This window comes from Trichomonas vaginalis, chromosome I (genome assembly GCF_026262505.1).
Source record: "Trichomonas vaginalis G3 chromosome I, whole genome shotgun sequence".
Lineage (NCBI taxonomy): Eukaryota > Parabasalia > Trichomonadida > Trichomonadidae > Trichomonas > Trichomonas vaginalis.
Genome location: NC_067203.1, coordinates 27,510,294 through 27,533,789, shown reverse-complemented (window position 1 = coordinate 27,533,789; position 23,496 = coordinate 27,510,294). Strand labels below are relative to the sequence as shown.

The window sequence follows — 23,496 nt, the reverse complement described above, 5'->3', positions numbered from 1 at the left end:
ACAACACAGGAGGAAGGCAGTTATGAATTATTTTTGAAGAACTGAAGGGGTCACCAGGTCACCAGGTAATTTAACTTCTCTGAAAAAATGAGACAACATGACATTTAGACAACAACACAGGAGGAAGGCAGTTATGAATTATTTTTGAAGAACTGAAGGGGTCACCAGGTCACCAGGTAATTTAACTTCTCTGAAAAAATGAGACAACATGACATTTAGACAACAACACAGGAGGAAGGCAGTTATGAATTATTTTTGAAGAACTGAAGGGGTCACCAGGTCACCAGGTAATTTAACTTCTCTGAAAAAATGAGACAACATGACATTTTGACAACACAGCAGGATTAATGCAAAAATAAATTCCAATCATACTTTATAAAGCTTCATTTACAGGTATTTCATCGTCAGTAAATGAATCCTCATTATCGTTTGGTTCAACCTGTTTATATAATCCTTTCATTTCTTCTTTCAAAACATAATACCATGTTTGTTTACCATCTATTTTTCTTTGTTTCCTATCACATTTATCCTTAATGCTCATTTGAAAATTCTTGTCTTTCATGTCTGATGGTTTGCAGAATAGAGCATTTTTACACGTCATACCTGTACACAATTCATCATAATGTGTATTTATCCATACATCTAAAGGATTTGTTGATAATTCAATTAAATCTTGTTTGGCTTCAGTCATCGGTATGATTCGTACATTAAATGATGAAAGGTCGTAATTGATAAAATATGTTAAAAGGTTATCATAAAATTCCTTTGTGCATGAATTCATCAAATTCTTGAAGTAATTAAATTGACCCTTGAATTTACCATTGACCCTTAAAACCACGTATCTTCTGTCTCCAACTTCAATTTTGACAGGGTAGACGTTGTTAGTTACGAAAATGAAGTTTGCAACATTCTGAGCAGTTCTTCTGGGTTGATTCTTTTCATTAATTCTAATCTCATTATCCGTAATAATTGATTTCAAAGCGTTGAAGTTTGCAAGTCTGTCTTCACCTACATTCTTGAGTTCATTAAGTACAAGAAACATTTTATTCTCAACTACTGAGTTGAAATTACCCGTTAGCTCACTTATTTCAGTAATGTTTTTACATGAATAACCAGCGAGAAGTTCAGAAATAATGTCTGTAAATCTGTTTTTACCTGTTCCCTGAAGTCCTTTCAAAATAATTGCTGTTTCATTCTTGATTCCAGGATGTTGAATCATTGATGCAATCCAGCCGAGAAGGTATTTATACACTTCATCGTTATTATCACAAATGGCTTCTTTAATGAAATTCATAAACATCTCAATTTTTGAGTAATCAGGCTTTTCAAGAATGTTGTATTTATAACCCTGAAACGTTGAGAAAACATCTGGAGAATCAGATTTAAAGCAAACACCCTTAACGGTTAATGAGGATAATTGATTTAATAGTACGTCCCATGCTGTTATGGTTTTACCTTCTTCTTTAAATAATTTAATCATTTTGAGTGACTCTTTCATGTTTGATTGAAGAACGAATGATATTTGATTCATTTTGTCGTGGATATTATAGTCCTTTTGAATGAAATATTTATTTCCACAATCTACAAAACGGATTACACGTGATAAATCCTCAATTACTTCAGAACTGTTTTTATACTGATGATTTTCAGCCTTGCGTCTAATATCTGTTATCAAAAACGAGTCATCAAGTTTTATATCAAATGTTATTTTTGGCTTACGTAATAAAGGTAAAACATATTCATCATAATATTCCTTTTGATAAAGTTTTAGAATCTTCACCAAAACAAATGGAGAAGTCATTAAATGTGCATATCTACTACGTGCTTTTTCAAAATTACTTTTTGCATTTTCAGTTAAATTGCAGAAATTATAAACGTTATCGTATGCTTCATTAATTAAATGATTAGGTAACGAATTAATTGCTTGAAACAGTGTGAATAATGTAACTTCTTTTTCTAAATTCATGTTTCCACCATCATTATGTACTTCAAAATCACAGATGCCATCGACTATGCTCTGGGCAAGTTTATCGTCAATGTTTACATCTTTGTTTTCATTCATGATAGTCTTTATTTCTTCGTTCTTCTGTTCAACTCTTACCTTAATATTCAAATCATTTAATATATCATTCACTGTTCTAGTTAATGTTGAATCATAACTTCCACGAATGAATGAGTATGTATTGATTGGTTCTGTTGCATTCTTGCGAACTCTTGAATCAGCCATAACTACTAAAGAACGCTTTGAATCATCCATAGAAGTCATGATATCGATATCATAATCATTGCAGGAATAACATTTAATCATTCTGTTCGAAACTGCATAGAAGAAATTAGTGTTGCAATAAATGTGAAGACCTCCTGAAGCGGTTTTAACGATAACATCTTTATCCGAAAGTTTTGATAAAATATCTTTTCTAACTGTTTCTTTAAGTTCATCATTGTATGATTTATTGATATCAACATCTATAATCGTTAAATTTGAAATTTTATTTACTAATAAAGCCACACCAGTTTTCCTTCCTCTTCCTCCATCATGTTTGAGGTAGTTATGTAAATCAATCTTGTTTTCACCAATTCTTTCGTTGAGGGTTTTAGTTTCTGCCACAACTAATTCCTCAGCTAATGAATCAATAACTTTTTCATCAGAAACGATAAAGTTGCTGTTGTTGTTTGTTGCTGTCATTTATATAGGAATAAAAAAATAAAAATAATTTTAAAACTAACTTTATTTTTGGACTGCATCAAATTTTCGTAAATGTTGTCAAAATGTCATGTTGTCACATTTTTCAGAGAAGTTAAATGACCTGGTGACACATGGTGACCTGGTGACACCTTCAGTTCTTCAAAAATAATTAATTATTGAATAACCCGTGTTGTTGTCAAAATGTCATGAGTTAAATGACCTGGTGACCTGGTGACACCTTCAGTTCTTCAAAAATAAGTCATAACTGCCTTCCTCCTGTGTTGCCTAAATGTCATGAGTTAAATGACCTGGTGACACCTTCAGTTCTTCAAAAATAATTAATTATTGAATAACCTGAAAACATTAACATAAACATTAACGTAAACATTAACGTAAACATTAACGTAAACATTTATTTCTGCAGTTCATCCATTACTTCATTACCTAATTAATTACAGACATAAAATATATTTAGTTCATTCGGTAAGCCCAGACCTTTGGGTCAAGCACATTCATTGAACTCTATACCATGCGAATACAGTCATAAATGGTGGCATGTATTCTTTACTTTGTCCCGTTGTTTGTGTATATCCTGAAACGAAATGTGTATGGTTTCCTTCTCCCTGAGTGTCATCCCAGTAACAATTTATAGCAAACTTAACATCATCTTTAACATCATATCCTCGACCTTTTGTCATTCCTGACCAATCCCAAACATTACTGTGTGCGGGTAAATTTTCACCTGAAATCGTTTTACTTCCTCCTGTTTCCTTTGAAGAGTTTGCACAATACAAAAACCTGTCAACTATTTGTTCCCATGCACCAACACCAAACATTACTTGAGGACCTCTTGCATCCATAGATGTATAAATAGAACCTACTGGGTTCATTAAATCAAACATATGAGATATTATAGGATTGTCTCTTTTGAACTTAAGATATAGTGTAACTATTTCAGGTTTCTTCTGGTTTGTGTCAGAATATTTTTTATAATATAATCTTAAATCTATGTAATGACTGTGTGCGGGTAAATTTTCACCTGAAATCGTTTTACTTCCTCCTGTTTCCTTTGAAGAGTTTGCACAATACAAAAACCTGTCAACTATTTGTTCCCATGCACCAACACCAAACATTACTTGAGGACCTCTTGCATCCATAGATGTATAAATAGAACCTACTGGGTTCATTAAATCAAACATATGAGATATTATAGGATTGTCTCTAGTTAGTATACATATCAAGTGTACGGAGGCACTGCGAGCCTCCTTACACCTGATATGTGAATTTGACACTTTACAAAACCGTTAACGTATATTTTACAACACAAACACAAACACCAACTTAACCTTAAATATTTATAAAGCCGCCAACCACTTCACCTTACTACTGTAAAAATAAACGTTCTCACTTACAAAAGTATTGCAACTCTTCCCATTGCTGTGCTTCACACAATAGTTCATATTCTTCAGTATCGCTGCTGTCGCTCCAATCGTCAGAGTCAAAATCACTGTCATAGTTTATACCTGTAAGTTTTGACAAAGCTAATGAAACACGCTTACCGTTTGTATCGTATGCTTGTATAAACTTTCCATTCTTCATTCCTTCATAAACGCTCAAACTAACTTTACCCTTTCTCCCTCGTATCTGATAGAATGTATTTTCACGAGGAACGAAGAACAAATTCTTGAACTCATGACCGTTGTAGTTTGTTATCTCAATAGTTTTCGTCATTTATATAAAAATAAAATAAAAAATAAACTTAAAAATTAATGATATCACCACTCCCACACGTATGAAAACATCCATTTAAATTTAGGGTAGAAGGTTAGATCTAACCTCATTTCTACCCTCATTTCTACCCTGTTGAATTCATTGCTTTATAACTCTCTTCCTTTCTCCAACTCTTCTAACTTCTTCCTAAGTTCAGCAATGTTGTCCTCATGAAGTTTAATCTTCCTTAATATACCTTCTTTATCTAATGGTTGCTTTATCTTTCTAAACTGAACTCTACCATCCTTCATAGTATGAATGTAAAAACCTTCTGGAATAGTTCCTGATTTAATGTATTCTACCAAAAACTTTTGTTTCATTGCTTCAGTGACTTTAGTCGTCATTTCAATCAAATAAAAATTTTAATATTAAATAAAAATAACGTTATTTTTTCAGTAAGGAAACGCAGGAGTTTTACGATTTATTTGAGGAGTAGGTTCTGGTTTAAATGTTGGAGTCGGTTTAGGAGTTGACTTTTGAACAGGAGTTTGTACTTCCATAGGTTCAGGAGTCATTGAAGGTTTTGCTTGTGAAGGCGTTGGTTTTGGCGAAGGTGTTGGAGTTTGTTTAACTTCAGCTACTTCAGTATTATTTACAACATTTGCTTTATTTCTTTTCAACATCATAACTGCTCCTGCTGTAGCTAGCAAACCTAGTGGGAGACCATATCTTATATAAGGACTTGACCAAATGCTATTTTTGACAGGAGCTGGTGGAACACCTAACCTTGGTGAGACTGCTCTTTGCCATTGTGCAGCTCGTAAGAAATATTCAATAGGTGCTCCATAATCGTTTGGTAAAGTTTGTTTCATAGATGGTGAAGGTTCACGAGAGCTTGATGAAGAACTCATTTATAAGCTTTAAAAATAAACGTTCATCCTTTATTCCTCACTGTCGTCCGTAGCTAAGTTATAGTCATCTAATCTTATTATTGGTATGCCATTAGCACGCACCTGAATGGCAAAGCAACAATCCCTCATAAATCCAATAAGTGGCTTTGGTACATTTTCAGTTGCTAGTTCAATAGGTCCTTTAACAGACAATTTGTATGTTATTGGAGCAGTAGATGTTTGACCTTGCTGGAAGCAAAAGTCCACTTCTGTTGGAAAACCACATAAGAAATGTGTGTTGTCATAGCTATCCCATTTATGTTCCACACTACCATCATCCACCAATGACCTCATAACATCTTCATTAAATCCTATCATATCATTGTTTGTATTGCAGGCGTTCGCAACCATTTCATAAAATACAGGTCCATATGATTTTTCAGGTTCTGCAGGCATATTTCCATAAGCTCCCATGGAAAGCTGAAGATATTTAAACTTAGGGTTCTCAAAATTAACATAATAGTTGTCTTTCTTTCTAAATAGTGCCCAAATACTTTTAACATTAATAGGCGTATAAGCTGCTGTAAATGTTGCACTTGAACTATCTGTATTCTTTGAGAATGAACCGTCCATAGGAATCCAATCCATAACTTTAACAGGAAAACATAAAGCCTCGTTTGTATAATGTTCTACAAGTTCTGTATAAATGTTAGGGTCTAAAGAGAATGACTTTGGATGAATGAAACATTCATTAAAATCCATCTTTGTTCGAAATAGTTGCTGGGTTACAGTTGTAATAGTAACTGTTCCACTAGCTTCTACTGCCTTCGTTATCATAGTGAATGGTTCATTCCATGGAACAAATTTATTTGTCGGTGGATTTGAATCTGAAGCAAATGCAACTTTAAGAGTTGGATTGAAAGCAATGATATCATTTACAGATATAGATGTGCATTGTAAGGCGTCGCTACTGAACTTTACTTTAAGCTGAATGTTTCCTGCAAAAGCTGGAATAAATCGAATAGCTTCTAATGGAAGGAATCTTCTAACAGGAATTCTTAAACGAAGCTTAAAATCAAATGATTTTCCTGCTGTAATTGGACCACTAACAATTTGTCCTGTTCTGCATGTTCCCGAATGACTCCATACATCTTCATGTCGAGTCTTTGAGAAAACATCTACTTTCTTTATTTGTTCGGTAGTTTGTGAGTTTGAAGTTATATATGCTTCTTCTCTTGCGTTGTCTTGAGAATATACGATACGACCATTTGCAAGGATTTGATATCCAGCAACTGCATAGAAAGCGTCATCGAAACCAATCCAAAATCCTGGTGGGTTTGTTTTATTGGAACCTGAACCAATTTCTTTATCTGCAATAAATTGACCTTCCATTTTATACGTAATGAATGTATTGTAAAGGTCCAACATATTTTCACCAGGAGGTGAGAGATTGAATGTTACCCATGTGTTATCTTTAGCAGTTCCAGGTTGTGATGGAATCTTTGCGTCAGAATATTTTCTATTAGTGTCACCAATTTGAACTGCATTGTCTATGATATCGAAATATGAGCGAATCTGATGAATATGCTCTGCTGGAGTAAATTCGTTTAACTGTTCGTTCTGCATGTATTTACTTCGGATAAAAATATCTATTTACTTCATTATTCTCACTCTTCTTCTTGGCATTCGTGGTGGAAGTTGTTTCTTGACATTTTCAATGAACTGTACATTCTCTTTTGTCTCAACTTCTTTCACTGGTGGGTCAGGGTTCTTTGACTCGGTTTGTTTTTCAATGAAATTCACAAACTTTGCAATAAGCTCTTGGTTCGTTATTGAAAGTACATCTGGCTTCTTTTCTTCTGGTTCTTTTGGTGGCTCAGTTTGAACAGAAGGTTTTATATGGGCTTCGTGGGCTTCGCCCTTGCCATGCACCTTAATGTTGTCGCTTTCTGCATTCGCTAATGGAACCTTTCTTTTTCTTACGTATATTTTACCATCTTTACTCTGACTTACGTAATAGAAAGGATGTTGTATTCCTCTTGCGTCATTTAATATAATAGACTCTCGCTCTGATTTTGACAAGCTCATTTTACATCGGTTAAAGTTTTAATTTTGTTTTTTATCTGCAGTCAAATGACTCAGACAAGCCCTACGGACAAGACCCAAGGGGTCATAGATGTTGAAGCATTGAAGAAAGAAATTCGTGAGCAAATTTTATCCGAACTGAAGGAACAAAAACAAGAACAAAAGCCAGAGAGACCAAAGAGAAAACTTAGTGAAAAACAACTTGCTGCATTAGCTGCTGGAAGACAAAAGAACCCACGTTTGCTGGCGAAGAAAGCTAGAGAAGAAGCAAAAGCAAAGGAAGAACAAAAAGCTAAAGAAGCTGAAGCAAAGAAAGAGTAAATGGTTTATTTTTATCCGAACTAAATGTATAGACAAATACCTTTATCTGTTGCGTTCAGTAGTGAAAACCCTGACGTCAAAATAAAGGGGAACAGAGTAACGTTTAAGTTTCCAACAGACTGGATTGTGAACATAAATGAAGAGAAGTACATTGGCATAACATCTATGTATATAACACGTGCTTTCAGAAAGGTTGACTTTATACTTCAAGTCGAGATAGAAAATGACGAACAGTCTTTAAGCGCCCAAAACATTCACATATACAAATACTTTAAAGACGATACAACATTGTTGCAATGTATGATTTCATTTAATGAGATGTTCGAGAAAAAGTTCAACATTGAAGTACAAACTTTACAGCCTTTACGTGAGTTTCTTGCACAACTGAAAGAAGAAGGTAGTCAGCCACAACTTATAGACTTTCATTATGAATTTAATGAAAATGAAGATGGAACACATGACTGTCAGTTTGTTATATATTCACCATTCAATGAAGTAGCTAAAAAGAAAGAAAATCCATTACGTATAAGATTTCAAATCTCTGAACCAATGAAGACTTCAAAATGTTTTCAATTATGATGCAATGCTTCCGAGGAAAAATGAATTTTCAAAGATTGTAACACCTGGCATTTGGGATAGAAAGCAAGCTATATTATATTCAAACTTAAGTAAGGGAGTTGAAAATGAGTTCATTGGTCATACAAGAACTTCACCACTTCCTAACCCTAAATACTATAAATTAACTGGCTTCAATCGTGAGTTTTGGATAGACATGTTCTCCACTCATGACCATAACTGCCCAGTGTTCTTACCTCCAGACCATAAGGACTGTCTCTACATTGAAGCACAACTCTTAAACTCTACCATCGCAGTATTGTAAAATCTACGCTAGCTTTATTTTTATCACGAATGACCTCATTTCTGACAAAAATAAATGACCTCATTCATGACCTCATTCATGACCTCATTGCTGACAAAAATAAATGACCTCAGAACTTCAACTTACGAATAAAGCTTGTTTTAGTCGTTATTGAGAAGTTAAACTTTTCAGCAAAGCAAGGACTAGAAGACTTACATAAGTCAAATCCAATCTCTTGACCGTCATAAAGTGCTTTATATAACTTCATAACACTGAACTCAGAGTCTTTGTCATATGTTCCTTGCGGAACCATTAAACCTTTATCTTCATCATAGAAACACTGAACAGAGTCAGGAAACATTTCATTAGCGGTTAAAGCAATAACATCTTGCTTCACGCCTTTCATTCTGCAGTGAAATGCAACTTCATTTAAATCATTCGTGAGTAAGTCTATGTAAGTCTTCTTTCCACAAAATATTGACTTGTATGCTAAACTTTGTTTTCCAGGTGTTATTTCTGCGAAGTCACTATGAAACTGACCAAGGTTTTTACCAATGAGAACTCTTCCATAACGTTTCTCAAACTCTTCAGCTAAACGAGGGATATCTTCATTGTAGAGATGCATACTGTCGGTATCGCTATAAAAGATGTCCATTCCTAAGTCCTCAGCAGTACAGAATACTTCACACATTATTCTCTTCGACATTGATAGAATGTTAACACCAAGTGGACAGAAGTTAAAGTGTCTGCAAATGCTTTTCGTTAGCTTGAAAATAGTTTTATCTGAACCATCCAAACCTTCGAACTTCACTATATGGTTGTAGTTTCTGATGGCATATCTTATAGCATCTTTGTCATCTACTATGGTTATTTTTGACTCAATAGGAGATAGAATAGTTTTGCCATAAATACTGTTCAGAATGAGCTTTATATTTTCTTGCAAAGGATTTCCTTCTTTCTTATACTTTAACCTTAACTCAAACAACTTCTTTACTTCATCTCTTATTCTAATATCTCTGTTTCCATCGTAATAGTATCCTTGCAACACTTCACATTTGACACCTTGATATTTTATGAGGTCTTGTAATGTTATATGGTCAACATACATTAAACAGCAAGTGTTTGAACTTCTGGGAACGTTAAGTTCTGGATTTAGTTCAGGGTCACAAACTATTAAAGGAAAGTGTCTATGTATTCCAATCTCTGTTATCTTAATGAGAACAAAGAAGCCAGACATAAACTTTTCACCAATGGGTTCCTTTTGGTCGTCATCGAATAAATGTCTCATGAGATACTCTGTGCTTAGCATCTCATCCTTCATAACCTTTGGAATTCCTTCTAAAGTATAAAGTCTTGCTATAGCGGATGGATATAATGAAACAGCGTCGAAGTCAGCAATGAGTTTCTTTTCGCTCTTTTGTTTCATGTTATCTGACAACATACATCTTCCACCTTGAATACAGCGTGAAATAAATTCTCTTGGTTTATTTGAGAGGTCATAAAGATTTCCATTCGGGAAGTATACTCTGTTCTCAAATAATTTGTTAGCAATAGAACAAATACTAACGTAGTCATAAACGTTTAAATCAAATTCTTTCAATAAGTCATTGCGGAACTTAACAAAACCTTCTCTTAAAATTCTTACATCTTGTTTGCAATAAAACGTGCTATATTTTTCTAAGTCGAAGTGGTTCTCATCTATTCTGCAACCTTTGATGGAATCTATGTTTTTCATGAATGTATCTGCATCCCGGATAAACTTACAAGCTTCAGAAATGACACCAGTTCTGTTGTCATTTGCTAACAAAGTACTGCTGTAGTAGTTATATGGAAATACTTCTTTCGGTCCTGTTTGTAAGTTAAACATAGCAGGAAATAGTTTAAGCTTCTTATTTATAACACTGTAAGAGTCTTTTATAATAATTGCCCGTCCTTTATATAAACCAGTTATTTGCATTGTTCGTGAACCTTTAATGATGGGAGTTCCTTTCACTTCTGTCATGTGTCTTAAGATGAAGTTTATATCATAACTGAGGTTATGGAAATATATTAAACTCTTGTCAGGAAGTCGTTCCAAAAATTCTGTTGCACAGTTCTGACCCCATATGCTTTCACTCACTGAACCATCTTCACTGTCATAACAGATGTTAAAAGCTTTATGAAAGCCATCGGTACTGCACTCAAAGTCAGCAAAGAAAACATGCTCAGGAATGAACTTACATTTAGCTTTATTTACTTCTTTTGACTCTGCTTTCTTCTTCAGTTGTACACAATACTTTGGAGCATATGTCAAATCTTTAAATGGTGCAAGGTTCTGTTTATATAAGTCAGTCGTATATGTGAAAAGTTCTCCATAAGAAATAGGTTCAAAATATTTGCACTCCCACAATGTTTTCATAACATCCCATAACGGTGTTGTTCTATCCATGCGAACAATGTATTTACCATCTCTCTTTGTATAAATCTTCATTTGTTTCTCAATGTTCATTCCACCACACTCCTTCAAGATTTCTATATAGTTGCGAATGAAATATGTTGTCATTGGTAGTATCTTTCGTTTAGCATGTAGTGGTCTTCAACAAGAAGTAAGTCAATAGTTCGAGCAGTTTCACATTCTTTTGGTATATATCTCTTTATTTCATTATGTCTTGAGTCATTGAAATAACCAATGGTAACATTAAATGCTATACCTGTTGCGTCAGAAATTTCTTGTACTTTACTTTGAGGAAAGTCTCTAACACGAATGACTTCTCTCATGTGGTCAATAGTCTCCATCTACTCCAGCCTGAATGCAAGCATAAACGAAACAATTGTCTTCTGTCATAAGTGTTGCAGTTCTTTTGTTCAGTTCATTGAAGATTTGGTAGCGCTCAAGATTTATAGGTAATGTGCAAAGATACTTCCAGAACTGACCGCTTCTCTTCTTATAAAACTTCTTTTCACCATTATCTTTCCAAAAGCTTTCTATAAGTGCTGGGTTTCCTGTTTGCTTAAGAGCTTCCAAAATGGCTTTCTGGTCATTTGTCAGTGTGCTTTCATCTCTATATGGTCGCTTCTGTGGCTTTCCTTTCTTTAACATCTGACATCGTTAAGCCTTCATATTCTGTTAAATCATACATCTTTATTTCGGTAAGATTCTTTATGTTTGTCAAGAAGAAGTCATAGTGCATTTCAACAATACCTGCAGCATTTGCTTCTATCTCTGATATAAAGTTCTCCTTCAAGAGCTGATGTAGTAATGTTCCAATATTATTGAGGTTTAACGTAGAACATTCATACTTTCCACCAAGTTTATAACATACCATCCATCTTTGTTGGGAGTTTATTTTAATCTTCTCTAAGAGTCTCATGAAAACCTTACCGAAATGTTTGTGTAAGTAGTCTCTGTTTGGTTCATCTAAAGCTTCGATGTTAAAGTCAATGAGTCTATTGCCTGACTTCACATTTCTCTTCCTATTCTCTTCATCTTTCTTTAACCATCTCTCACCTTCTTTTGGTTTGTCGTCAATGGAACGAATGACATCGTTAGCTTTGCGAACTTGTTCTATAGCACTTTTAAACATCTCTCTTCTCTGTTGTTTCAGTGTGTCGTCTCTTCTTCTTGTTTCACCAACGTTCGCATTTGTTATGTCAAACATCTCACGCCTTACTTCATGAGGTACTGAACGTCTATGATATAAGTCAATAGCAATGTCATTTAAAGGAAATGCTATTGCATGAACTTCGTCCTCGCCGCGTTGCGGCTTTATGAACTCATGAATTCTATCATAACTTATTGCACCATTATAGTCATTGAGGATGTCAGCGAGTGCCTTTTTGTTTGTTGCGTAATGCTTTGCAACATCTATATTAGCTTCTGTAAGAAGTTGTTTTATTTCCGAGTGTTCTAACTTAGACAACTTCCGATACATCTTTAGTAGGAAATAAAAAAATATTTTTTGAAAAAATTAGATTAGATTTTTTTTAAGTTATTTTTCAAAATAATTTAATATTTTTATTTTAATGAAACACATGCAAGATTGCAAGTTCTTTTCATACAATGCTCTCGCTACTGCCATCAAGAATGAGTTCAATGGTGCTTCAAACGTTAATGTTATCTTTAACAAGAAGTTTGTGAAAGAATCTAAGTTTGGTCAGTATGTCAGACCATTAGCTATCGTCATTGACCGCAAACGTTATACTTCACAAGAGTTAGCAGTAGTTTTGAAACAAAAGAGTTTCTTCGTCAATGTCAAAGATACACACTATACTGTCATAAAGAACTCTAACATTGACTTCTTCAGTATTGCTTTAAATCTTTCCGAACAGAAAGAATATAAGAAGGGTGAAACAAATGTGAAATATTATCCTTCATCTCTGAAGACAATAACGAACAAAGATGTTATACAGAAATTCTTACCAAAGGTTGAAGAAGCTTCTATTGACATTGACGAAGGAAGTGAAATGGTTGAAGAAATAGACCCTGAAGCTATTTAAGCAAAAATATATTTTTGGTTAGTCTTCATATGGATATTTTACAACAATTCCCCAATGTATAAACTTTTCATACGCTTTTTCATAAGCTTTATATACCTTCAGAAATTTTGCATAATCTTTAGAAGCATTTAGATATTGTTTAAATGCTTTGTATGTCTTCAGAAATTTTGCATAATCTTTTACATGTTGTTCGTTCTCTTCTTCTGTCATGAGTTCCGAATATTCTAAATTCATGTTCTTTCATATGAGATAAAATTTTATAAAAAAATAAAATTAGCTTAGATTTTTTTATTCTTCCTCTTTGAAGTTGTCGAAATATTCTGTTATCTTTTCCTTCAGTAGCGGTAAGTCTTCTTTGAAGGTAAGTATTGTACAACCTTTGATGTCATAGTGTGTTTGAGGAAGAGTATTTTTGACAATTTCCTTTATTTGCTCATTCGGTGTCATTGAAATCGGTAAGTTTTCACGATAGAACCAGTTTCTGTCAGATTTGTAAATCTTAGCAAGGTCGTAAAAGCTTTTGTTGTTTCTTCTGACTAAATGCAACATAACCATATCTCTATCTTCTTCTTTCTCCAACTCTTCAGCGTAAATCATATACTTATAACTCTTTTCCTTTCCTTTTGGTACCGAACGTGGTATTCTTTTCTGTATGCTTTTGTCTTTGGATTCAATGACTTCATCTTTTGCTTGAAGTTTCTTTTCCATCTCTCCACGTTCTGCTTTATATAGTTCATCTAACATCATGAAAATATAACAAGCATAACGAGGTGAAGCCCACATTGCTACAGCATTTACAAGAAGTCTATGAACATAATAACCTTTCAAACCAGGTGCCAAATTCTTGCGATTTTCGTACGGAATCTCTTCCCTCGGTTTTCCGAGGGAAGCAATCATATGAGGAAATTCTTCTAAAAGTTCTTTGCCTGTTGGTTTTCAAACCAATGATATGCTTGCTTTGTAGAAAGAAGAGCATTCATTATACTTTGCATTTGGTACATGTCATCTTTGACTGAACGAATGAGTCTCAATTGTTTGTTATACTGTATGTATTCGTATTCTTCATTTATGGCTTCATGAACGATAGCAGTTGTTGTGTTCTCTGTTGTTGACATATCTGTCTTTACATACAAAATAAAAAAATAAATAAAAATAAAATTAGCGTTATTTTTTCTATCTTTCACAAAAGACCAAAAATAAACGCTTTACATGTATTTTTCAGCAACTTCGTCAAATAATTTTATAGCTTTATCTATCTCATCTACTTCAAACGTTTCTTTACCTTTTATGGGAGCACCATACATTTTCTCAAACTTTTCGAGTAGTTCTGTTTCTGCGGCTCTCATATCATTAACGAACACAACCTTGACTCTATTGACTGTACTGTCATATCTTTGAGTTATATTATATGTCCTTCCTATCTTATATCTTTTTGTGTTGAAGTCCTTCGGTTTCTGAACGATGTAAAGTAAGCCTTCACTGCAACGTTCCGTATCGAATGAACCATAAGTTATGAAGTTATATCCAACAACTGGGTCAATCCATAACAAAACTATTGGTATAAGACTTTTGTCGATGAGATATGCTGTAGTTCCATAGAATCTTACTGATATCATAAGCTCAGGATTTCTTGTCAAAATTTTCTGAGTTGAAGCATTTCTAACCCAGTCGTGTGTTTTCTTTCCAGATGGAAATATAATGTCTGACAAAGAATATTTGTTGTATTTCTTTGAGTATCTTACGTTTAAATCACCTATTCTAACCAATTTGGTGTCATTGTCTATCTTTCTAACTGTTTCAAACTCAATGTTTGACATATATGTCTTTACATACAAAATAAAAAAATAAATAAAAATAAAACTAACTTTATTTTTTCTGTCTTAAGGAAATTCACGATTTTTGTTGCTGAATTCAGCAAAAATATATTTTAGGGTAGATGGTTAGATCTAACCTCATTTCTACCCTCTTTTCTACCCCAGTTATTTTATAAGCGTTTTACATGGTAAACGTTATTTTTTAAATTTTGTGAAAACTCAACGGTTTGACACATGCCCTAAAAATTATTTTACTCAGAATTTTGTTGCTGAATTCAGCAAAAATAATGTTTAGGGTAGAAGGTTAGATCTAACCTCATTTCTACCCTTTTCTACCCCAGTTATTTTATAAGCGTTTTACATGGTAAACGTTATGAATTCGTGAGACTTTAAACAGTTTTGTAGCTTCTATTTCTTCTTTTAGTACATCGAATGTTTTAACAATGCCGAAAGTTTCTTTATATTTCTTCTTGACATCAGATAATAGGAAATCGTCAGCAGTTGGATAGTTTTTGTTCAGAAATGCTAACATGTCCATTTTATCTTCTGCTGGTTTTTCTGCTTCTTTCTTTAAGTCTGCATAGTCGTTTCTCATACGTTCTATCTCTTTGACGGAGTAGTTATATCTCCTCATTGCTGCTTTACATTTAGAACATTGCGGGTTCATTTTTGCGTTATACATTGAAATAAAACCAGCTAAAACAACTAAAGCGTCAATTGCTCTCTTCATCTCAAACATAGCGGGTCTTATTTGTTTGTTCCATACCTTACCTCTTCTATCTTTATCTCTTATCTGCCATACACATTCAGCAACTAACGAAACAAAGTTGTCGTAGGTCTTAAATTCTTCAGATTTATATATGTCAGAGATGTTCTTATATACCATGTCGCAATCTTTGTCCATAACCTTATGGTTGCAATGAAATCCTAGAAACTCATAGTTTACCTTTCGTATGAACTTCTTTATTTCTACTGAGTCAGTTGCTTTGACTTCAATTTCATCGAATTCAGGAATAGTGAGTTTTTGTTGTTGGATTTCAGGTAGTTTGGGTAAATGGTCGATGAGGTCCTGCATTTCATAAAGATACTGTTCATTTGTTTCATCTTTCGCACTACAGTCTAAATTACTTGTTAAAAGTTCTTGCTTTATCTTCTGGATTTCTGTTTCAAAAGTATATGAAGAAGGAATGAAGCTTTTCATTTCTACTAACATTGACGTAGGATTCATGACTAGCGAGTTTGGTGCTGTTGTTTGAATTGTTGTTGTGCCGATTGTTGAAATCATGTCTTTTATACAAAATAAAAAAAATAAAAAAAATAAAACTAACTTTATTTTTTATTTCGGGAAAATTCATGAAAATTCAAGAGGGTAGAAATGAGGGTAGAAATGAGGGTAGAAATGAGGTTCGAAATGAGGTTAGATCTAACCATCTACCCTAAAATATATTTTTGGGTCCTTTACACTCATTACGAAGAAGTCTTGACAAAACATTTACGAAGAAGTCTTGACAAATTCAAGAGGGTAGAAATGAGGTTAGAAATGAGGTTAGATCTAACCATCTACCCGACATTCTCGTCAAATACAAAAAAATGACACTTTTTCATTAGATAACTGTTATTTTTTGACGAAGTGAAGATTGACACTTCGTCAAAAAAATCCCTGAAATCATGTCTTTACATACAAAAAATACAAAAAATGACACTTTTTCATTAGATAACTGTTATTTTTTGACGAAGTGAAGATTGACACTTCGTCAAAAAAATCCCTGAAATCATGTCTTTACATACAAAAAATACAAAATAAATAAAATAAAACTAACTTTATTTTTTATTTCGGGAAAATTCATGAAAATTCAAGAGGGTAGAAATGAGGGTAGAAATGAGGTTAGATCTAACCATCTACCCTAAACATTATTTTTGGTCATGGACTTCGTCCTCGCCGCTTTGCGTCTTTATGTTAAAATAAATGGTACCATTAATGATATCATGACTGTTCTCATTCATGTCTGATTTACATCCAACGAAAAAGTTTAGAAGAATTTTCTTATTCTTTCTGGCATGTTTTTGTCTTTCCAATACTCCCGCTCTAATGGTCCCAGATGTGTTGGCTTTGACTCTCTCAAGTTCTTAGATGGTATAACATCTTCAACGCCTCCTTCATATCTTACTTTATAAGTGTCATCGTTTATGTTGTAGCCAAGTATTTCAATAACCACTCCTCGCTTTGCTTCGTCAATGGTTTCAGCAAGTTTGCCATTACTACTTTCGACTAATTTATGACGAGGGTAAAATGCAATGGAGTCGTCAGCAGCTTTTATAAGATATCCATTACCTTGCGTAGAGTCTACGATATAATAGTTTCTACTTAACCTTAAACGTTTCTTTGTCAACGGTTTGTCGTCAAGGACTACACGAACTTTTGTACCAGGAATGAGGGTAAATTGTGTTGAATTTCTGATATTTTGTGTTTGACTTCGTTTCTTTTGTATATACTTTTCTTCTTGTTGTTGTGTCATTGAATTTGGTGTATGTCCTGTTGTAGAATGTGTTGAGGAATTATATACTTCGAGAAAATGTTTCATTGTTTCTTCGATAAAGTCTCGCTCTTGGTTTAAATCTCTGAGAGTCCTTATGAAGCGGTTTATGATGCCGAGTATGTTATGGTTATGGTCTTCAGTAGTGTAGTGAGTTATGTTATGCTTAATGAGAAAATCTGTGATTTCATTGCTGAGGTATGCACTGTCTTGGTCTGATGTTAAAGTACTTGGGTTATGTTCTGCTACAAACTTTTGTAAAACTCTTAACACTTCATGAGTTCCTTTATTTTTCATTGGATATGCATATGCTTTACGAGTGTTAACATTAATGAAGATGAGGAATGGTTTATGTCCTCCTTTTCTGCTTTGAATGAGAGTGTCAAATTGGTATGCGTCAGGAGCGTTGGAGTAAATTGGTAAAAAGTAGTCGTAAGGGTTTATTTTTGTTTGATGTACAACATTTTTGTCAAAGAACCTTTTCACTTCAGCTCTGTTAGTAAATCCCCAACTCTTTGCAGCTTCATTGAATTTTTTAAATGACCTCCATGGATGTTGTTCGAATACTTCTTTCAAGCTCATTTATGTAAAGTTAAAGATTTTAACCAACTCGTATCCAAGCGTGTATTGTTATATAAGGAGGCATATAATCTTTTCCATTACCTGCTGGGTCTGTAATACCAGCTACAACATGTGTATGATTTCCTGCGGTTCCACAGAAAATACCTGTGCTTGAATCTACTGGGTCAGTTGTGATATCATATCTATGCATTCCCTGTCTATCCGAACCCGCTGCAAGATTTGTATAACCTCTTTTTGTTATTGAATGTGAATGGTTTCCTTCCACAGATGTTCTTCCACTGAACCTATGCATATGTGAAGGAAGGTTTTCAATACCTATTTTCTTTGAACCTCCCATCTTCATTGACTGCGTATTAGTGTAGAATGGAAAACTGTCAACTATTTCATACCATCTACCACCAAATAAAGTGTTTGGATTTATTGGATTCATAGACGTATAAACAGCTCCTATAGGATATATTAAATCATATATGCTCATAACTCTATAAACATATTCTAAAGAACTTATGTCATTAAATACCATTTGGAATGTATCTCCCGGATGAAATGTTGCATTTGTTCCACTTTTATAATGTAATGTTAGTTCAATAGAATTATCCAAGAAAAATTCAAAAGTATCTGGTTGAAGACCTCTAACAAATTCAAATGGAGTTGCTGGTTCACCATTTATAATTTCTGTTGTAAATGTCATTGTATCTGGTTTCGAAAATTTCTTTGTTAGTTCTGCATCCACATAAGTTTTGTCTGCTTTCTTATCTAACATTGCGGGTAGTTCATGTGCTTCAAAGTTTCTGGCATGACTTTCAATATTCCTGCAACTCTTATCTAAATTGTTAAGAGTATCTTTTACGCTTGTACTCGGATTCTCTAAAGGTGCACTTGAACCAAGGTCAAAGTTCAATATTACATCGTCTGCTCTAACAGTAGTGAAGGATTTATGTGTATGATTTTTGTCAGCTTTCTTATCTAACATTGTTGGTAGTTCATGTGCTTCAAAGTTTCTGGCATGACTTTCAATATTCCTGCAACTCTTATCTAAATTGTTAAGAGTATCTTTTACGCTTGTACTCGGATTCTCTAAAGGTGCACTTGAACCAAGGTCAAAGTTCAATATTACATCGTCTGCTCTAACAGTAGTGAAGGATTTATGTGTATGATTTTTGTCAGCTTTACTATTTAATGTAGCTTGAAGTTCATTTATATCGGAGATATTGTGTTTATGTTCTTTATCTGCTTTTTCGGCTAATTTCTCTTCTATCTCATTTATTTCAAGTTCATGCCTACCACCACCTCCCGAAGAAGTATTTTTCTTCAGCTCTTGAAGAACGTCCACTTCGCCATCTTTGGTGTCAATAATGAGACTTTGTGTTAAAACCTTTCCTGTCTTAATGGATGTTTGTAAAACTTCTTCTTCACCGTGTTCGGGGTCATGGTCGTCATCATATCTTGTGAAATCAGAGATGTTGTCATACATTAAGCATATCTGTCTCAAAAGTTCTGCTATTTGAAACTGGAACGAAAGATATACAGAACTTTCATCATCTCCTAAAGTCAAGTCTGCTTTCTTAAGTATTTCTTGAATGTATGCAATGAGAACAGAGTACCTTGGAAAATATTCGAACAATATTTCATTAGCTGTTGGTTTTGGTGGTTCTTTGGAGTTTCTGTTGTTTCAGTTCCTTCTGTAGGTTCTGTTGGAGTTTCTGCATCTCTTGACTTCAATGCTCTTGCTCTCAAAGACCTAAATGTTAGAGCACCGGGTTTTACAAAGGACTTTATAAATGCTTTAATAGTTCCTGGTAAGTTATTGTTAGCATTAAGTAAGTTCCTTATGCTTCCATCATGTACGTCCATAGCACTATGTAAAAAATCTATACTTTTCTTGTAGTCAGCAATAGACTGACTGTGATTTTTTAAAGATTTGTCAATACCTTTAAGCCAATCTTCATGCATGTCTGATACTGAGCCAAGAATATCATTTGCTTCCTTTAGTGTATTTTGTGCTTGTCGTAAAGTATCCAATCCCGTACGTGCATTGTTTGCTATACGTCTTACAGTATCTATTTGACTCCTTGTTTCTTGCATCCAACCAGATAAAGTTTTAATAGTATCCGAACCATTTGAAATGAAGTTCAAAGCATTTTTAACGTCATTTAAAACTTCTTCACCAAGTACCGCCCATATCTTTCCGATTTGGTATTGAAGAACTCCATATGAAGCAGCTGTTAAACCAGTATTTATAAGGTTCCATATCCATGATTTAGCAGTTTTTCCATCCTTTCCATCTACACCATCCAAACCGTTCTCGCCTTGAGGTCCTTGTATTCCTTGTATTCCTTGTATTCCTTGTGGTCCTTGAGGTCCTTGAGGTCCGGTGTCACCCTTCTCTCCTTTCAGTTCATCTTTATGTTCGTTATAATATTCTAATGTCATAAGGTGTACATCATTACTGCTACCAGCAACGCCAAGAATTTGTTTCTCATTCATGACTAAATTCTTTAAGCATTTAATGTTGTCGTCAAATCGAAAGCTCTTTAACAATTCAATGAGAACATTTAATACTTTCACTAATGAGGCATCTACTGTAGAATTTATATATTGCACCGTTCCATCATTTATGATAGGAACTTTACTTATTGTAATGAATGGGTCATAAGTGTTAAAAGTATCGAAATCAATGACTTTTTTAGTTTTTCCATCGTCAATGACTAAATCATTGCCTTCAATGGTTAAAGTTGAGTTTTCGTTTACTAGTTCATGTGCTCTTCTTGCTTCATTTGTTTCATACGCATATGCAGCAATAGTCATATTTTAATGAGAATAAAATGTTGTTCTATTTGCAAAGTACAGACCCAAACGAATACGGGACAGTAAAGCTACAAACAAACTTAGGTCTTCAGAATGAAGCACTTGCTTTCAGAGTTGTTGACTTCAATACTATCGCAACTTTTGTCATAACAGATGAAACAGATTTCATAGAGATTGAAATAGATGACAAAAGAAGTTTTATAACATTTCCTAACAGAGCAGAGTATAGAATAGATAAAATTGCTGGAGTCATAGATACTCTCATAAATGAAGAAACTATTGACAACATAGATGTCGAACTCTCTTCTGAGGGAACATTGAAGTTCAGTAGCAAGAAAGAGTTCAAGATAACACGAATGAGTCATAGAGTTCAACTTCTTTTAGGAGCATACCATATGACATTTCCTTTGAAAAGTGTTGACAAAACGATTGAGATGAAATCTGTTCCATACGTATGTTATGGCAATTGTTTATACATTGAGTCTAAAATAGCTAATGTCACAGGCATTTCAGGAGTTAATAGTAAAGGTTCAGTAGAGTATAAATCTTTCTGTTATGAAGTAAATTCAATGTTCATTCCAAACGTTCCTGTCATAGCAACTCATTTAGGTAAATGGGTTCGCATTAGTCCTCATAATTTGAAAGACATGCAATTCAGACTTGTTGACTTTCAAGGAGAGCCTGTAGAACTGAAGGCACCAGTGCGAATGACTGTTGAAGTTGACTTTTTAGAAAATATTAAATGCAACAGCTTACAAGAGAACTCAGAGCTAAAAATATAAAGTATGAATGTTATGTATTAGGTCATGAACTTTGGTTGTTGCTGTTTGATGAAACAAATGAGTTAGTTATGTCAGTCAAGAGAACAGAAAAATATTGTGTTAGTGAAAACTGCACCAAGTCAATAAGATTAGGTTTGCATTATGAAGATGAGTTCGATACTGTTGAAGAAGTTTTGGATAGATATTACAAATTGCTTTAATTTACTAAAACATATTTCAAGCAAAGTTTATATTCTGTTGAAAGTTTTGTATACTCGTTCGAATATTTATACTTAAACTCAACTCCTGTAGTTCCTGGTGTTTCAATGATGCGGATGTTACCTATTTTCATGAATGGTGGCGTTTGACCACAGCATTCGATTTCAGGGTCGAGATAGTCAATGACACATTGTTTCCCTGTTATTCGTGAGATAACATTTTCAAGGTCCTCCTTTGTTAGAATTATTTGGTTCTTACTTATAAGATTTGTCAAAAGCTTCTTATCGTCTTTGAGTAAAATTGTTTGGTATAACTGAAGAAGGTAATGGTCTACGTTATCTGAAGGATTTGTTTGAACATTTGTGTAAGGATTGTCGTTGGCTTCTCTTGAAAGAATTTGGTCCAGTGGTGGATACTCTAACTTAACATCTGATGTAGCGTTAGCGTTTGAAGCTGTGTTTAAATTCACGGATTTCAGCTCTGGTTCTTTTTCTTTCAAACACTCTGAACTATAGTTCTTTATGACAATATTGTTTGTCGTTCGTGAGTCAACATTTGATGTTGGTTCAATTGGAACATTAACGGCACCAGCTAAGATGGATTTGCTTCTCATTTCATATAGAATAAAAACCTTTTATATGTATGAAATGAACAATATACTCGACAAGGGTTTGAATGTAAAGCTAACGAATGAAAATATTGTTGAATTCACTGAGACAGGTGCTGTGTATAAAGATGTAGAACTACTGAACAAAAGAGCTAAGGGAAGAAGCAGGAACATGAACAAAGGGTGGAAGCCTATAAAAATTTATGTCAATGATGGCTCAGGAGGTTCAAACATAAAGTATGCAGAAAGTTATAGAGTTTATGCTCTCAAGGGAGAGAAGCCTTCATTTAAGAACAGCTATTCTAACACATATCCTCAAAAGCTAACGGATGGAGAAGTGGATGATATGAATGACAGCAAAAATATTAACAGAAATGGCGACAGAGATGCATGGAATTTGTTTACCATCAGTCAATTGAAGGTTAAACTTTAAAACAATGTTGGTCGTTCCCATGGAATATTTTTGACTTTAATGGTATTAGTCATGATATGAATCTCAAGGTATGAACGAGGAGAGATGAGAGACTTATATGCTTCCCAAATTTCTTCAAAAGGTAATGTTATACCTGACTGTTTCCAAATGAGTTCAATATCATAACGTGAGAAACCTTGAAAGATAACGAAGTCAGTTATGAGACGTTTTATGTTTAAAGCAAGAAAACGCCATGTTTGCATAAGTATTGCTACAGTTAAATGGTAATGTCTGACTTTAGTAATGATGTTAGCTAATGGTGAGTCAGGCTTTGACACTAAACCTTTTCCGGCGAAGTCGTCACAAACGAGCAGAGTGTTTGAAGGATACTTTTTGAAGGGGTATTTTGAAAGTTTTGATAGAATGTAGTTTGTCAGTCGTTTCATATCGTAAACTCCTGAGTATTGACGTAAGTGGTGTTTGTCAATAATTCTTTCCATCTCTTCTGAAGTCTTTTGCATTCCTGACTGTATAAATTCAACAATGGCATAATATTTCCTCTTACGTCGAATGTAACGTTGAAGAAATTCAATGAGTTCACTGTCTGAAACTTTAACGACAGAGGCTTGAACTTTGACATAAATGTTTTCGCTGTTGAATCCATAGAGTCTGAAGTTGCTGATATAATGATTTGGTCATAGTAAGAGTCGTTTCCTAAACGCTCTGTTATGA

General features: G+C 34.0%; 11 protein-coding genes and 11 pseudogenes across 22 annotated transcripts, besides 2 other annotated features; 5 read left to right on the top strand and 17 right to left on the bottom strand.

Moving 5' to 3' along the window:
* Nucleotides 1–3,885: part of a mobile genetic element that runs on past the window's edge.
* TVAGG3_1060640 (uncharacterized protein) lies at nucleotides 374–1,042 on the bottom strand (the record flags this gene model as incomplete). Its single annotated transcript, XM_051255997.1, has 1 exon — nucleotides 374–1,042. One exon carries the CDS (start codon nucleotides 1,040–1,042, stop codon nucleotides 374–376), a length of 669 nt encoding a protein of 222 aa, XP_051081571.1.
* Nucleotides 1,356–2,308, bottom strand: TVAGG3_1060630 (annotated as a pseudogene). The gene has a single exon. A coding segment is annotated over exon 1 (953 nt).
* Nucleotides 3,199–3,873, bottom strand: TVAGG3_1060620 (phage tail repeat-like family; the record flags this gene model as incomplete). The annotated part of the gene is made up of 1 exon (XM_051255996.1): nucleotides 3,199–3,873. One exon carries the CDS (start codon nucleotides 3,871–3,873, stop codon nucleotides 3,199–3,201), a length of 675 nt encoding a protein of 224 aa, XP_051081570.1.
* A 23-nt stretch (nucleotides 3,886–3,908) lies between the features above and the next one.
* Nucleotides 3,909–23,496: part of a mobile genetic element that runs on past the window's edge.
* On the bottom strand, nucleotides 4,091–4,417 carry TVAGG3_1060600 (uncharacterized protein; the record flags this gene model as incomplete). The annotated part of the gene is made up of 1 exon (XM_051255995.1): nucleotides 4,091–4,417. The coding sequence occupies one exon, from the start codon at nucleotides 4,415–4,417 to the stop codon at nucleotides 4,091–4,093; it is 327 nt and encodes a 108-aa protein (XP_051081569.1).
* Nucleotides 4,564–4,800, bottom strand: TVAGG3_1060590 (uncharacterized protein; the record flags this gene model as incomplete). The annotated part of the gene is made up of 1 exon (XM_051255994.1): nucleotides 4,564–4,800. The coding sequence occupies one exon, from the start codon at nucleotides 4,798–4,800 to the stop codon at nucleotides 4,564–4,566; it is 237 nt and encodes a 78-aa protein (XP_051081568.1).
* Nucleotides 4,852–5,307, bottom strand: TVAGG3_1060580 (annotated as a pseudogene). Its single transcript has one exon. A coding segment is annotated over exon 1 (456 nt).
* On the bottom strand, nucleotides 5,338–6,912 carry TVAGG3_1060570 (uncharacterized protein; the record flags this gene model as incomplete). The annotated part of the gene is made up of 1 exon (XM_051255993.1): nucleotides 5,338–6,912. The coding sequence occupies one exon, from the start codon at nucleotides 6,910–6,912 to the stop codon at nucleotides 5,338–5,340; it is 1,575 nt and encodes a 524-aa protein (XP_051081567.1).
* On the bottom strand, nucleotides 6,940–7,374 carry TVAGG3_1060560 (uncharacterized protein; the record flags this gene model as incomplete). Its single annotated transcript, XM_001306680.2, has 1 exon — nucleotides 6,940–7,374. One exon carries the CDS (start codon nucleotides 7,372–7,374, stop codon nucleotides 6,940–6,942), a length of 435 nt encoding a protein of 144 aa, XP_001306681.2.
* TVAGG3_1060550 lies at nucleotides 7,420–7,689 on the top strand (annotated as a pseudogene). Its single transcript has one exon. A coding segment is annotated over exon 1 (270 nt).
* TVAGG3_1060540 lies at nucleotides 8,011–8,572 on the top strand (annotated as a pseudogene). The gene has a single exon. A coding segment is annotated over exon 1 (562 nt).
* Nucleotides 8,682–8,957, bottom strand: TVAGG3_1060530 (organellar and viral DNA polymerase type B; the record flags this gene model as incomplete). Its single annotated transcript, XM_051255992.1, has 1 exon — nucleotides 8,682–8,957. One exon carries the CDS (start codon nucleotides 8,955–8,957, stop codon nucleotides 8,682–8,684), a length of 276 nt encoding a protein of 91 aa, XP_051081566.1.
* On the bottom strand, nucleotides 9,529–10,553 carry TVAGG3_1060520 (annotated as a pseudogene). The gene has a single exon. A coding segment is annotated over exon 1 (1,025 nt).
* On the bottom strand, nucleotides 11,610–12,462 carry TVAGG3_1060510 (annotated as a pseudogene). Its single transcript has one exon. A coding segment is annotated over exon 1 (853 nt).
* Nucleotides 12,554–13,049, top strand: TVAGG3_1060500 (annotated as a pseudogene). Its single transcript has one exon. A coding segment is annotated over exon 1 (496 nt).
* Nucleotides 13,316–13,924, bottom strand: TVAGG3_1060490 (KilA, N-terminal/APSES-type HTH, DNA-binding family; the record flags this gene model as incomplete). The annotated part of the gene is made up of 1 exon (XM_051255991.1): nucleotides 13,316–13,924. One exon carries the CDS (start codon nucleotides 13,922–13,924, stop codon nucleotides 13,316–13,318), a length of 609 nt encoding a protein of 202 aa, XP_051081565.1.
* Nucleotides 15,188–16,126, bottom strand: TVAGG3_1060480 (organellar and viral DNA polymerase type B; the record flags this gene model as incomplete). The annotated part of the gene is made up of 1 exon (XM_051255990.1): nucleotides 15,188–16,126. The coding sequence occupies one exon, from the start codon at nucleotides 16,124–16,126 to the stop codon at nucleotides 15,188–15,190; it is 939 nt and encodes a 312-aa protein (XP_051081564.1).
* On the bottom strand, nucleotides 17,233–17,957 carry TVAGG3_1060470 (annotated as a pseudogene). Its single transcript has one exon. A coding segment is annotated over exon 1 (725 nt).
* Nucleotides 17,977–20,042, bottom strand: TVAGG3_1060460 (annotated as a pseudogene). The gene has a single exon. A coding segment is annotated over exon 1 (2,066 nt).
* Nucleotides 20,783–21,547, top strand: TVAGG3_1060450 (uncharacterized protein; the record flags this gene model as incomplete). The annotated part of the gene is made up of 1 exon (XM_051255989.1): nucleotides 20,783–21,547. One exon carries the CDS (start codon nucleotides 20,783–20,785, stop codon nucleotides 21,545–21,547), a length of 765 nt encoding a protein of 254 aa, XP_051081563.1.
* On the bottom strand, nucleotides 21,744–22,358 carry TVAGG3_1060440 (uncharacterized protein; the record flags this gene model as incomplete). The annotated part of the gene is made up of 1 exon (XM_051255988.1): nucleotides 21,744–22,358. One exon carries the CDS (start codon nucleotides 22,356–22,358, stop codon nucleotides 21,744–21,746), a length of 615 nt encoding a protein of 204 aa, XP_051081562.1.
* Nucleotides 22,384–22,782, top strand: TVAGG3_1060430 (annotated as a pseudogene). Its single transcript has one exon. A coding segment is annotated over exon 1 (399 nt).
* TVAGG3_1060420 lies at nucleotides 22,785–23,187 on the bottom strand (annotated as a pseudogene). The gene has a single exon. A coding segment is annotated over exon 1 (403 nt).